Source organism: Eschrichtius robustus, chromosome 13 (genome assembly GCF_028021215.1).
Source record: "Eschrichtius robustus isolate mEscRob2 chromosome 13, mEscRob2.pri, whole genome shotgun sequence".
NCBI lineage: Eukaryota > Metazoa > Chordata > Mammalia > Artiodactyla > Eschrichtiidae > Eschrichtius > Eschrichtius robustus.
In genome coordinates, this window is record NC_090836.1 from 78,815,147 (window position 1) to 78,830,573 (window position 15,427).

A 15,427-nucleotide genomic window follows, 5' to 3' on the forward strand; every position below is an offset into this window, starting at 1 on the left:
GGAAGACTACATTATTTTCAAGGAGTCAATTTCTTCCCTCAGTCTGTTTTTCAAGTTATGCCACTGATTAATAACTTCTGTTTCCACACAAAGTGGAAATTCAAGAAATTCAGCTTTCAAACTACTTATATTCCCAGTATTCATCTTTGTAATTAGCCATCATTGACTATTATGGTTTCTTGATTACTCACAACTGTTTATCCAACTTGCATACCATACTCATCTAATCCATTTGCATTTTCATATGTGATTAGAGATATTTATGATATATTCGATTTAAGAAAGAAAATGGGAAACATGCAAATGTTTCATCAGTCTTCAGTTTTAAAGAGCGAGTCAACAAATACAAAGGGAAATATTAATCCAAATATGTGAGAAATTTAACATTCTCTTCTCTCTATATATTTCTTTTTTCTTTCTTAACAGAAAACATGGATTGCACAATTAACAGCAGCAATCTCTTGCTTCACCAAGAGTCAGGAAACCAAGAAGATGTCCTTATTCACTTTGCCTGCAGAATCCTCGGAAATTTAGGGACCTAAAACAAGTGGCACACCTTTTTAGACATTAGGGATTAAGGTATTCTTTCATTCAAACTTGTAACACTTACCTAGTAATGAGCTAAAAGAAAATGTGCATTTTAAAGAAGTTCCAGAATTTAAGCTAGGAAATTCCTCAGGGTAGAGTAATAATGGCTGCAACAAATTTGAACCGGAAGGAATTTCTTGGTAAGTGTATACATGCTGATATCCAGACTATGTTATAGTGCTTCAGTCAGGCTTGCAAGAGGGGCAAGGGAAGTATGATGCTATTATAATTTGTAAAAGGTGAATGATCAGGTAAATGCAGTATCAGGAGGAAAACAATGCCCACTGCTTGCATCTGATATGAATTCTAGCATCTTACTTTGTGTATATCTGTAATGAAACCAAGTTTCCTACATGACTTATAAATCAGCCTTACTGCTCTACAGTCCTACCTCATACAAAGTTTGATTGCTCTTTTAACATACTAAGCAATGAATAATAAGGTCTCCATCTTAGCAGTTTTTAAATTCCTAGTCGCCAACAGTTTATTTATCTCAGGTATACTTTATATAACTCTTAACATGGAAGGAGAAAATCCCAAGGACTAAATTCCATTGTTTTAAGAAAGAAAAAGCAAATATCTGTTCCAGTTTCACCAGTTAACAGTTTTACTTGGGAAATTTCATAGAAATAGTAGGATATCTTTCTCTAAATCTTACTTTTTGAAGAACAGTGGAGTTTGTCATAAAACTTCTTTCTGGTTTTGAATGTGTGTGTGTGTGTGTGAGCACAGTACAGTTACTTCGTCTTATTTGGCAGGACTTGAAACATCATTAGAATTTCTTAAGAAAGACAGCTTGAACTATTATCATGGTGGAATATACTGTTAACTGCATGTAAGGAACTAGTTCTTATAGTCAGATTATATCAAAAGGAAATCCACAGATTTCAATTTCAGACATGGTATCTTTTGCAGTTTCCAAAATGGAAGTAGTAAATTTATCAACTTGGACTGCAAGACAAATGATACCTTAACTGATCTCCTTAAGCTGGAGGATGGGATAGAAAGGATGATGCTTGGGGAAGTCACGTGCACAGTTAATTCTCTGAGAAAAATGTGATTTCACCATGTAAACCAGGCAGTATAGACAAGTGCAGCATAACAGTTCTTTTTAAGGGCCAAGCACCATTAGAATGGAGGGTCACAGCCCCTGTATAATAATGTCATATTTATTAGGAGTAAGTGAAAATGAAAGGAAAATCAGGAAAGCAGTAACTATGGTCAATGCCTAAGAATAAATGAGAAAAAAAGGCAAAGTACAGGAGAACAAATTTCAAGTGAGTTCTTAGAGATGAAAAATATGTATTTTTTTAGAAAAAAATTAACAATTGTCTTGCAAGGATTTCTAGATATCAGCCAACTTAGGAAAAGGGCAATGGACTAGGTGATCTCCCAAAATTCCTTTTAGTCCGAGTCCAGTAAACATATATTTGTTTATATGTATAAAACTATTTTCTCCCTTAAATCTCATTAAAGGGAGAAAAAGGTTGACTAAACATGTAAATTTAATTAGTTAAGATGTAAAACAGCTTTAAAATATGCAATATGCAAAGAAATATTAGGACGTCTATGTTCACTGCAGCACTAGTCATAATAGCCAAGATGTGGAAAAAACCTTAATGTTCACCAACAGATGTGTGGATCAAGAAACTCTGGTACGTACATACAATGGAATTCTATTCAGCCTTGAAAAATATGAAACAACATAGATGAACCTTGAGGACATTATGCTAAGGGAAATAAGTCAGTCACAGAAAGACAAATACTGCATGATTCCACTTAAATGAGATTTCTAAAATACTCAAATTCATAGAATCAAAAAGAGTGGAATGGTAGTTGCCAGAGGCTGGGGGTAGGGGGAAATGGGGAGTTACTAATCAATGGGCATAAAGTTTCAGTTAAGCAAAATGAGTAAGCTCGGGAGATCTGCTGTACTGTACACTTTTACAAGAGTTGTCGAGAGTTGTACTACTCTTGACAAAAGTAGTTGTACTACTTTTACAATGAGTAGCTCTCATGTTAACTGTTCTTACCACAATAAGATAAAACTTAAAAGAATATACTATGTACTTAAAGTGAAATTCTGTAAAGCTCATAAAAGAGCATATCTAATATATAATATATTAAGTGCTTGAGGATACACACATTATTCTCTTCAGAGGGAAACACATTAGAGTAAAATGAAAAATCACTTCTGGAACTTTGGTTTCCAGGGGAAAAAAATCAGTAAAAAGCAATGGTACATTGAGCCTTGAAATGGTCACCTGGGTATTAAATGTACAATGAAAGAAGAGATTAATATTGTTTAATATTTTTTAGTTTTGCTAATTTTTCTCAATAATGAATGAAATGAGAAGGGGATGTCTCGAGCAAAATAGCATTAGTAATTTCTCTTGAAATATGAACTTAATTACTATTCTTAGTTGAACATTAAAGCACACCCATTGTGAGGTTGGGATTGACATATATATACACACACTATTGATAGTATGTATAAAATAGATAACTAACTAATGAGAACCTACTGTATAGCACAGGGAACTCTATTCAGTGCTCTGTGGTGACCTAAATGGGAAGAAAATCCAAAAAGGGGATATATGTATACGTATAGCTGATTCACTTCGCTGTACACTAGAAACTAACACAACATTGTAAAGCAACTATACTCCAATAAAAATTAATTTAAAAAAATAAAGCACACATTGTCTATATCCAAGTGCAAAGTTCTAAATCTGTAAATAAATTAATGTAAAATGGCTGATATCTTACCTCTTTTAAATAGACAAAATAATTTAGTCACAGAATATATCTACTAGAAATTATTTTTAATATCTTTAGCATATTTTTTAAAAAAGCAACAATTCAATAAAGGATTCTTCCATTGTTCTTTATACAGATTCAAATGTTATATAATTTATCAGGTACATTTATAATCAATAACCTTCCACTCACTGAGTTTAGAAACCACAGTATTTACTGAGCTAAACTCTCTCACAAATAAGGCACAACTACATGATCACAAGTAGTAAATACAATGAATCCAAAAACTAAACTATTCATGCAAAAGTATCTACAGAAGTTATGAATATATGGATCCAGTTCAAGAAGTACAGAATGTCATATACATAACTGCATCATGTTACAATAAATTCACTACTTCTACAGGGAGAGAACCTAGCTATTTCCAATTCGATTTTATACAATTTTACATAAATTTAGTAAGTTTATGCACAGTATTCACATTTGCAACAATAACTGATCATTAAAATTCAGGCAAAGGGCAATTAAGACAATAATGTGTGGTACGTTATATAATTACAGAATACCATTCATCAAGCTCTTGTCTAGGAATACTAAATTGATGGCACGTTTAAATTTTATGGATCAAATCATCCATGGTTTCATAGCAAAGTGCATTTAAAAAAAACTGCTATAGTCAAATAGGTCATGAATATCAAAATATATGATCATAATTCGCTTTCCACTTAAAAGCTAAACATCTTTATGCAAATGCAAGGTTAAAAAAAAGTGGCTTTAAAGTTCCCAAAACTATAAAATAATCATAAAGCCTTTTCAAGAGAGATGGGGAACTAACAAATTTGGCAGTTACTATGTAACATTACTGTGAAGAAACTATTAAACTAGCTAATTCCGCATTAAGAGGTAGTTGAACAAAATTGTACACTGCATTGAGGTTTTTGTGTTTGTTTCCCTCTTTTCTTCAAAATAAACAAATCCTATACCAGCAGCTTGTCTTCATTCTACTAAAAATTCTGTAGGTATAGTTTATTGTACACTAACCCAGCAAGACTTGATTTTAACTCACGTTTCTGTGCTTGGGTTTAGAATTTACTAACACGTGATGCCAATAGGCTTTGCATTAGAGCTGGAACTCCATACGTGCCAGCTGTAAATCACTGACATATAGTACCAGCAGACGTCTAAAATGTAGAACCAATAAGCACTCAGAAGATGACTTTTTAATTAAAAGAAACAGAAAACTCTTTAATTTTTGTTTCTAAAACACCTTATTGGTGAAATTAATAGCAAAATATTGTTTCATTTCTAAATATAATAGCCTAATTATTTGGGGCCTAGGAAGTGAGATTAGCTAGATGAAAAGTAGAAAATCACTCAAATACATATGGTTGTATTTGTTGTCCCCACAAATTTTTATGAATATGTGGGTGGGGGGACAAGGCAGGGAAAGGCCTTCAGTGCACCCAGTTAGGAGATGAGTGAACAGATATTCTAAGCCAGAAGAATTCCCGTGAAGTTTCATATCATAAAAAAATAACAATGGTGCTGTGAATATGTTTTTCCAACATGCTTATTAATTTACTTATAAGTGTAGAATTAAGACTATTTGAAAGAATTTATATGAAAATGCATAAATGATTTTAGCTCAATTTTTGTTATCCAACTTATTTTTAATAAAGATCCACTGTATTTCTTCATTCTGTACGCTCAAGGATATATGTTTATCCGAGTCCAGGGACTCAGTCAGGGTCCTTAGTAGCTACTGACAACAGAGTTTACTTAAATGGGTTTTTTAAATAATTAAATGAATATATGGCAATCTCTTTGTTTGTATATATTATAGGAAGAGCATAAACATGATAATGTGATTTCAGCATGATATTTGAAAGCAAGTGTACATTATAAACTATGTATTGTAAATGAAATATTAGCTCCCATCCTTCCCTATTACCAAATGATTGCACTGAATGAATATATATCTTTACATTTCTTCTTAGAGTAATAAACCAATATTAATGAGTTTTCTCTTCGGATGTTCTCCAATTTTCCAAATTAATAAGACGATGATAAATTAAAGTTCAATTCCATTGTTCAGCATCCAAATAAACTAATTTTTAATTACCCTCAATTTGCCATTCTGTTTCAGTTCTAGTTATAATTTGGGGATTCCTAAATACATCTGCTTTTGGCAATACTCTATTATCCAACTGTTATTTCAAGGTAATTTCATAGCATTATTTTTGCAAAGTAAACAGATACACAGTTGATATGGAACCCCAAATTCTGAACCTTTTAAAATTTAAGTCAAATTTAAAACTTTAAAAAATTCTTCCCTATTAGGTAAGAAGAGACTATAAAGCAGAATATTTAATGTCTCCTTACCATTTTGTATTTGTTTTCACAGATAAGACTATAGCAATATCAGTTACTAGCTTTAAGATGCAAAATCTATAGAACAATTACAGTGAAGCTGAGCTATGCTTGAGAAGGTTAAACCAAATTACCTTGAAAAAAGCAGATCCATTAAAAAAGCAAATTCAGATTCTTGAAGATGCTGGAGAGACAAAATGAGGATATAAAATGAAGGCTAATCTCAGAAGACTTCCCACTTAAACAGAGAATAGGACCATTATACAACTTCTATTATTCACCTTCCAACTGGGGATGAGGGTGGGAAGTTTTGTAGGATTCTTAATTAAGACTACATGGGAGTTTAAAAATGAAATAGAAAAAGACAAAAAAAAATTAACCCTAATCTTTAAAATACAACCCAAGGATAACCATAAAATAAGCAAATTAATTTTCCAGAGGTTTTCATAAAATCCACCCAAGAAAGAGAATTTACTCAATATTGTTAAAATAAAAACCATGTTTGAATTCATGGTTAATATTTAATCTGTATTTGGAACACTTGAGTAGTAAATTTGTAACATAACAATGCAACTGAGCTATGGACCTGTGTATAAGGGAAAAAAAGCTTTATAGTTCTATGCATTTCACAATGAGAATATTTAATATAATTAGAGTGTTACTGTGCAACATATCTGATATGGTAACATCACCCATGTACATTTCTTGACACTAAATGTGGGAGAAAGAAGAAGTAAGCTATGGAAGTGCATTCATGTCATTTCTGAACAATGAAATTACATTTAAAAAAATACATTGCTATTTTCCGTCCAAAATTTATTTACATTTCATTGGCTACTTCTAAACTTGGCATGAAAGCTGTTCCGGGGTAAATGGAAAAAAGTAATGAAAGATGGGCTCGAGTCTCACAAAAATAGAAGAGTTTTACTTGATATTGATAACATTCCAAAATATATGAATTCTAATTTGGTTTAGTATTGCAACCACTGTCCAAACCGAATAGTAGTAGTCCAAGATCTCTATTAAGTGTATTTATTAAAAATCTAATGTTAGTGTAATATTACTCTGAAGTTGCGATAACCCATTATCCTTGCAAGTCATTGAAACATGCATCACAGACACGAACAGGCTTCTTGGAAGAAGGAGTTAAGGCATTTTTGGCTGAACACTCAGCACAGAAGATATTTCCACATTGTCTGCAGTGATGCTGTAAATGACAAAAATTAAACATTTTTAAGCATAAAAACTATACCAAAAGTATTATGAGACTACAAGAATACAGCAAACTTCACTGTGAAGGTATACTAACTTTCAAGTGATAAGCATTTAATAATATAAAATCTCAGTATGTCGATTTAATCCCTTAGTTAATTTGAATGCTTCCTATTTAATCAGATACTGTACTAAACATTTAATATGGAATTTATCTTGGAATTCTCAGAAGAACCTTAGGAGGCATTTTAATGCCTTAATAAAGTGCTTAATAAAGTGCTTAATAAAGCACTTCTATCAGGTGAAAAACTATTCCTATTTGCAAAATGTTTCAGGCATAATTTCTTCAATAGGAATATAAACTTGAAACATCACATAATGGCATTATTTTAAATGATTTTTTTATCTCTGCTTTTTCTTCCTTTAAGAGAACCTAATGATGACTAAAACGTATGAGTTTAATACTGATGCACTGGTTCAGAAAATGATTATCCAAGAGAGTAACTCAGTAGGAAGGTAATAACTGAATTTAAAACTAAAATTGAAACACACTAACCAGGAACAAGATTTCATGAAACTTAATTATTCTATGTAGTTGTAAATTAAAGTTAATAAATGGCAAAACTTTTAAAATCTGTCAAATGCAGGACAATTTCGATGGTTAAAACATTGTCACTGAGGAATAAAATCAAGAACTATAGCAATATAACAAAACCATTTACCCGTCTCACTGTTACTGAAAAGCCTTTCCCACAGGCCATACAGTTTTGTACTTCATTGTCTTCAGCCCACTTTCTATTCAACGCTTGTGTATGTTTGATCTATTAAAAAAAAAAACATTATAATATTCAATGCTGTAAAGAATGACTGATAATTTCTAATTTGGTGGCCAAGTTTTAAAATGGATAAAATTTTTAAAATCTGAAATACTTTGGTCAACTTCCATTATCAAAAGTTGTTACATAATTAAGTCTGAATGACAATAAGTAAATAAATAAAGCAAGTTTTATTCCTCAAAGGCATTGGTAATTTCTAACCTTTGGTGATTTCCCATTCATTCTAACCCTAAGGATCAATCCTTCCTTGGAACTCTGAGCATATAATCAGATCACTTCTTTATCACGTAGCAACTCATTCATTCCTTTGTGTTCTTGACTTTTCCCAATAATGACAATTCATGAGTGATGTGGCTCTCTAATCATTGGGGTCTCAGATAAGTTCTTTAAATCTTATATTTAATTACCCGTAACATCTGCAATACTTCTACACGGGCAGTAGCCATTCAAAAGTATTATTAAATATGAGATTTTTTTTAAATGTTGAAAATATGCTTTTCACTAAGGTAAATTCTAGACTAAAAAACTGCCTCATACACCAGGTGACTTACTTGAAGGGACTGATTCTCTCTGCCCAGTTCCTGCACTGCTGCAGTTGTATTATCCAGCTTTCTTTGCAATTCTAGTACTTTGGTTTGAAGCTTTTCTATTTCACCTTCTCCTTTAAGACACCTGGAATAGATTGCAAAAACAATTCATTTTTAAAAAATCATTAAAGACCCTCTCTGAACACAGATAATGAACTACTTTAGTAACTTGAAGCATAATACATTAATTTCAACTCTGTTGTAAGGGTTAATTTTTCAATGACTACTTAAATACCTGCTGGAGCACTTTTCTCAAGACTTCTATTTTTTTAAATGTGGAATACAACAACCTTTTATCACTTAGCATGGAAATAAACTAATTTTACTAGACATCAACCACCTTTCTAGTAGTGCCCTCCTTTCATCTTGATTATTCTGAACCGTTGCTTCCAATACTGCAATTTCACCCCGAAAGTCGTCCGTCTGTTTCTCAACCTCACTGACTCTCCGTTGACTGGACTGCCACTCCTTCTTTATGGTGCCCAAGTTTTCATTTAATGCTGTAATCTGCATGGTAAGTTTAGCCTCGTTTTCTTCATGCTGCTTCATTCCTACTTCTTTTTCTTTTATTTCGGAAAGCTGAGAAAAGGAAAAACAGTGGGTAAAAAACCTATTACAAAAGTAGTGCAAAATTTAAGTTGTTGAATTTTAAATATTGGCAACAAATAATATTACTTCTTCAGCGACGAAGGCACTAATAAAACTGATTCCACAAACATCTCTGTAATTTGAACTGACAATGGTCATGACACTGAAATGGTGATCAGCGAGCCTCTTATAAAATCAAACTAAAGTAAAGCAATTTGAGATTTTCCTTTTTTCCACTAGAGCAGGGGAAGAACACATAGTTAGGGAAAGCAAGGTGCCCTGGAGACAAAGCTGGCATTTTCTTATGTCTCAAATTCCAAATGCATCCCTTTGTGTCTATCAACCTGCCAAAAAAACAATACTTCAAATCACTGTGTGAACTTGAAATTGCAATTCTTCCAACGAAAACATTCAGCAGTCAATTTATCTGGGGATATTTGGACTTAATTCAACAGAGGAAAGCCAGATGCTTCCCATTTGGCATGCACAAGTTAGGGAAGGAAAAGTAGACTTTGGTCATTGTAATTCCAAACTGAAGTTTCCGTTCCCCCTTATCAACATTCAGTTTGACCAAACAAATGAGTTTAACGTGATTAGCATTCATGCCATTTACCTCAATCTACATAGTTATAGGTTTGTTTGTTTTTCTGGCACTAAAAGTGTCCCCCCCATCATGTTTTATTGAATTTTCACTTATATAAACCAAAATATATCATAGAATAAAATATTTCCAATCACATGTCAGCTATTTAAACAGATCTCTTAAATCAAAAATTAAATGTTAGGTGAGCATTTGAATCATAACTTTTAAGTAGAAAAATCCTCTCTTACTGGATTAATTTACAAAATCAATTACAAAACACACCTCCCACCACTAACTTACCAGTTTAGCTTCCTTCTCCATAAATTCTTTCTTCAGCTCATCTTCTTCCTTTTTCATCTGCTCTTTTAGCATTTGCTGGGTTTTCTTCTCCTGTTCAAGGGTTGCCTTCAGGGAATCTACTTTCCCTTGAAGCTCTAATTTCTGCTGAATCAAAAGCTGTTTGGCATCCTTGAGATTTGTTACCTCCTATGAGAAAGTAAGGCCAAAATAAATCATCCTTTATAGTAAAAAAAAAAAAAATGTAGCTGAAATTTATGCAAGTTATTACAATATAAACAAAGTTTTAGCCTCTTATGAGAGTCTTAAAGTTCAGTATTTCAAACAGTTGATTAAAAAGGTGAAATATTATGTACTTCCTGCTCAACAATCATTTAAATTCAAGTGATGCCTTGCATGCATATGTTTTGATTAAATTATGTGAAAAATTTCTACCCCCTATTTTCCCTTCATTTAGGAAGCATTTATTGGTTCAACATTTAGGCATCACACGCTGTGTTAGGTTCTAGGGATATATATAAAGATGAATTATATACATTCCCTGCTTTAAAAAGGAAGTCAGTCTGGAAGAACATAATGACATAAAGAGGTAAGTAATTATAAAGCAAAATGGCAAGTATACTGATAGACATAAGAGGTATTATGAGAGCACTCAAGGGAAAATCCAACCTTTCTCTAAGAAAATGACATTTTACAAACATTTTACAAAGCAAATTATAAGCAGTTAATATTTTCAGGTGGCATGCCAGCCATGCTAATGATAGGAAAAATGTTCTAAACAACAGATTATTAAAGGATTTTAGGAAGAAAAATGATTAAAAAAACAATCCCTTAAAATCTTAATTCTAAACTCTTACATATTTTGAAGTTTACCATCTATAAGCATAATGGATAGCTCTTGTCGATTATCACCTCAACAAAATCTAAACTTTTAGGGTTACTTTGCTTTATTCAGTAATTTGAAAACAAAGGTAACATAGTTTCAGTATGTGTATAGGTATTATGCAACACAAGAGCACTGTGAGAGTGAGAGTATTTGTCAAAAAACAGCAAAACAATGTGCCTGGCACATAGTATGTCCTAAAATAAATAAAGTGTGTGTGTGTCTACACACATAACACACATACACACACATACGTATATATACACAAATCTTTTTAACAACACTAATACAATACAAAAGGAAAAACAATGATTATCTTCACATACCTTTATGCTTTCTTGCTTGTGAGACTTGAGTTCTTCACTCAATTTAGCAATTTCTTTTTCTTGTCTACACTTAATTTCCTCTATCTCTGCCAATTTACATTTTTCATTTACTAGTTCTTTTTCTTTCAGTGACTATAGAAAAAATGATTTATTTAAAAAAGTTTTGAAGTAAATACTTAAAAGTAATGTAACAAAAATGACTGCTACTATTTATGACTGTCTCTGCCCCTTCCACCTTAGTTAACTTGAGCAAATTATTTACCTTCTCTTGCCTCTGTGTCCTTATTTATACAATATGAACAATAAGATTGTTACAAGGATTAAATAGTTACAGTAACTATTAAAATTAATAGTGCCTGGCTAAAGTTTAGCTAAAGCTACCATCTTATGCTTATGATTATCATCATCATCACTATTTTTATATAGGGCACGTAGGGAGGAGTATTATACATTATCTAATTTAATCTCTATGCTAGGTAGCTCTTTTAAATCCTCATTTTATAGGTAAAGGAACAAAGACTTAGAGAAGTTAAATAAGCTATTAAAAGTGGAACCATAAAACTAAAACAAGATCTGCCTGATCTAAAGCCCTTGTAATTAAAGGCCTCTAAACTATAGTTCTGCCAGAATTTTCTAACCTTGAGGCACAAATCATAAATTTCATTCCAGCCTCACCAGCGCCATCGCTACAAAAACATCCACCAGTTTTTAAATTAAAAATAATTCAGAGGTAATTCCCTGGCGGTCCAGTGGTTAGGACTCCGCGCTGTCACTGGCGAGGGCCTGGGTTTGATCCTTGGTCAGAGCACTAAGATCCCACAAGCCACACAGTGCAGCCAAAACAAAAAAACAAAAAAAAAAAACATAATTCAGGAACTGCACAAATAAAATATACCAAGAACTTCAGGAATTGTACACTTCAGAATAATATCAGCTGATGGAAATATAAAATTTCAATTATGAAACCAAAAATAAAATGTTTCCTAGAATTTGAATTTCTCATTCATATAAAATTTTAACTGATCTTTAAACGTACTGGTCATAATACAATGCTTTCAACTTTATAACTTAGCATCATTTATATAAAATACACCCCTACTTACCCTTAGAAAAAGCTGGTTCTTAATTTTAAATGCTAAGATTCTAGATTTAGTCAGAAAATAAAATACCTTTTCTTTCTGTATATCTTGCAGTGCTTTACTCTGCTCCTTCAATTGCTGTTCTTTCTTTGCTAAATCTTGCTCCAAAGTAGCCTTGGTGGTCTTCAGTTCTTGAATCAATTTATTTTGGTTTCCAATTTGATTTCTATTTGAAATCAAGTCCTCCTGTGCTAGAGAAAGCTTCTCTTCTACAGACTTATAAAAACAATTTCCCCAAATTATTATATGTCATTTTTTGGCAAATTTCAACAGAAACATAGTAGTTAACAGTTATACATAACAGTTATGCGTAAGCACAGTGGAAAGTAATATACTTTAAAAAGATAGTAAATGGGCAGAAGACCTAAATAGACATTTCTCCAAAGAAGATATACAGATTGCCAATAAACACATGAAAGGATGCTCAACACCACTAATCATTAGAGAAATTCAAATCAAAACCACAATGAGGTATCACCTCACACCGGTCAGAATGGCCATCATCATAAAATCTACAAACAATAAATGCTGGAGAGGGTGTGGAGAAAAGGGAACCCTCTTGCACTGTTGGTGGGAATGTAAATTGATACAGCCACTATGGAGAACAGTAGGGAGGTTCCTTAAAAAAGTAAAAATAGAACTACCATATGACCCAGCAATCCCACTACTGAGCATATACCCTGAGAAAACCATAATTCAAAAAGAGACATGTACCACAATGTTCATTACAGCACTGTTTAGAATAGCCAGGACATGGAAGCAACCTAAGTGTCCATCGACAGAGGAATGGATAAAGAAGATGTGGCACATACATACAATGGAATATTAGCCATAAAAAGAAACAAAATTGAGTTATTTGTAGTGAGGTGGATGGACCTAGAGTCTGTCATACAAAGTGAAGTCAAAAAGAGAAAAATAAATACCGTATGCTAACACATATATATGGCATCTAAAAAAAAATAGTTCTGATGAACCTAGGGGCAGGACAGGAATAAAGACACAGACATAGAGAATGAACTTGAGGACACGGCGGTGGGGGGAAGGGAAAGCTGAGACGAAGTGAGAGAGTGGCAGTGACATATATACACCTACCAAATGTAAACTAGATAGCTAGTGGGAAGCAGCAGCATAGCACAGGGAGATCAGCTCGGTGCTTTGTGACCACCTAGAGGGGAGGGTGGGAGGGAGGTGCAAGAGGGAGGAGTATGGGGATATATGTATACATATAGCTGATTCACTTTGTTGTACAGCAGAAACTAACACAACATTGTAAAGCAATTATACTCCAATAAAGATGTTAAAAAAGTTAAATTAAAAAAAAAAGATAGTATGTTATGCCCTTCAGTAAGATGATGTAAAAGAGAAAGAATGCTAGATAACTCTCTTGCCTATGCAAAATACTTGTAGTATTTTCCATAGGCAAGTATAAAATAATAAAACTGAAGCAATTCCAAAGCTTCTAGAAATAATCTGTAAGTATTTACTAGCTAAGTGATACGAAGAATATCAAATAAGTAGGAACCATATCAAACACACTCAGAGAACATATACATAATGAGAAGATATGGGGAGACATGGGAAAAAAGCAATTTAAAAAGAGATAAACATGACATTTTATATGCATATATGTTTTGTAGGATCTATGATGGCCCTTGACATGCTAAAAGGTTTATTTAATAAATAGAAAGGGGTTTTTGTCTTAGGGGAAAAAATGTATTTCAAATCTGCCAACCTGATTAAGTGAACTAAAAGAGGAAAGTCAACAAGACATCTGAGGCTCTACTTCTAACAAGGCCATCACCCCCATCCTCTTAACTTCTCATCTATGTGGTAGAAGTAGCGCTGTCAGTTGACACAGTCCATAGTTACTAACTGTTCGAAGGCCCAAATATTTCAAGAAGCTGAAGCTGGGGGAAAGAGCAACTTTTCGACTCATTAGGTTTTGATTTGGAGGTGGATATGGTAACAGGTGAGGAATGGAAAATGGCAGGAACCTTGCCACTCTCAGCTGCTAAGGGAAATAACTCTAAGATGCTCTTCCACCATCTAGAAGAAGTTTATCTTTCTTATTCTGGAGATACAGTTTCTTTGAAAAAAAGGCAGAAGATACAATTCAGGAGGAATCACTGCTATCTAGGCTTGGCTATAGTAAGCATTTGATAAAGAATCGATGAAAACTAAATGAATAAATGAAAACCTTATTTAAAGGGCTTTACTTAAGCTTCCTGAAAGAGGTTATTCCTTACAAATAACCCAGTTCAGAAGTCTTTTCTGATGTAAATCAAATTTCCATTTTCAATGGCTTCCACTAGAGCACTAAGAACTGTAAGACTTCCTTTTTGGAAAAGACTTAAAGTCATCTAGTCCTTTACTAATCAAGCAGCTAAGCTTTAATTGAGTATACTACTAAGGTAGACAAGAGGATAAAAGATGGTCCTGGACTTAAAGAAGCTGACCATACAGCCTGGAAAACAGAACCAGGGTATAAAATGGAAGTTGTACAGGGTATTAGAGCATTTGCTATATGCCAAATGCACAGAAAAACGAGTGTGAGTGTTTTGTGGAATGTTTAAAGAAGGCTTTGTGGGCATGTGGGAACTGACCTAAGTATCACAAAAGGTGAGAGTGATTTCAGAGAAAAAGAATAAAATTTGACAAAGCCTAGCCCATACTGTCTATAGCAATTGTAATTAGGTAACAGAGGTCCTGATCTAATGCTAAAGAATACCAACACTTGCTAGAGCCTAAAAGCAAGAATACCCCCAATCTCTGACCACAGAATTCCAAAATGCCCATGGTTTAAATAACAGCCTATAAAATTCTGAACTCACAAAATCCTAGTGACTAAATCTTTAAAGTCAAGTTCAAAATCTGCACTGTTTTCTGAGCCAAAACATGTTGTTCAACCTTGCCTCTGAATATTCATCTATGTCATTCAGCAGTATACTGCTGTTTCAAAATTTCCTTTTATCTTTCTTGCTTCAGACTATATTAGTTTCATCTGCTCAGCATCTTTTCCCTTGGAGAACTCCCTCTCCCATTAGATGGTTTACTGGGGCTATCTTTAACCCACCCACTGCCACTGGAATAAGCAAATTCCTGAGTAGATCAAGTACCAACCCTGATCCTGAATACCCCAATCACATTATAGTAATGTAGCAAAAAAAGATTTTCTGCACTGTTCTGTGGTAGCTATTGGTTTTTTGGTTTTTTTGGGGGGGTCTGTTCAACAATTTTTCCTTTTTCTTTCAAAATAAA

General features: G+C 33.2%; 2 protein-coding genes across 4 annotated transcripts in view; one reads left to right on the forward strand and one right to left on the reverse strand.

Annotated features, from left to right (window-relative positions):
- The window catches only part of LOC137775633 (pleckstrin homology domain-containing family G member 7-like), a 74,265-nt gene extending 71,010 nt beyond the window's left edge, over nt 1-3,255 (forward strand). For both annotated transcript variants that reach the window (XM_068561664.1, XM_068561665.1), the window contains exon 15: nt 427-3,255. In XM_068561664.1, coding sequence (XP_068417765.1) covers nt 427-534 — 108 coding nt within the window. In that variant the 3' untranslated portion in view covers nt 535-3,255. The remainder of the gene's footprint in view (nt 1-426) is intronic.
- A 141-nt stretch (nt 3,256-3,396) lies between these two features.
- Nucleotides 3,397-15,427, reverse strand: part of EEA1 (early endosome antigen 1) — a 134,862-nt gene continuing 122,831 nt past the window's right edge. For both annotated transcript variants that reach the window (XM_068560277.1, XM_068560278.1), the window contains 7 exons: nt 12,200-12,385; nt 11,031-11,162; nt 9,825-10,010; nt 8,694-8,932; nt 8,318-8,438; nt 7,653-7,751; nt 3,397-6,925 (listed from right to left, as the gene is read on the reverse strand). In XM_068560277.1, the coding sequence (XP_068416378.1) occupies nt 6,803-6,925; nt 7,653-7,751; nt 8,318-8,438; nt 8,694-8,932; nt 9,825-10,010; nt 11,031-11,162; nt 12,200-12,385 (1,086 nt within the window). In that variant the 3' untranslated portion in view covers nt 3,397-6,802. The remainder of the gene's footprint in view (nt 6,926-7,652; nt 7,752-8,317; nt 8,439-8,693; nt 8,933-9,824; nt 10,011-11,030; nt 11,163-12,199; nt 12,386-15,427) is intronic.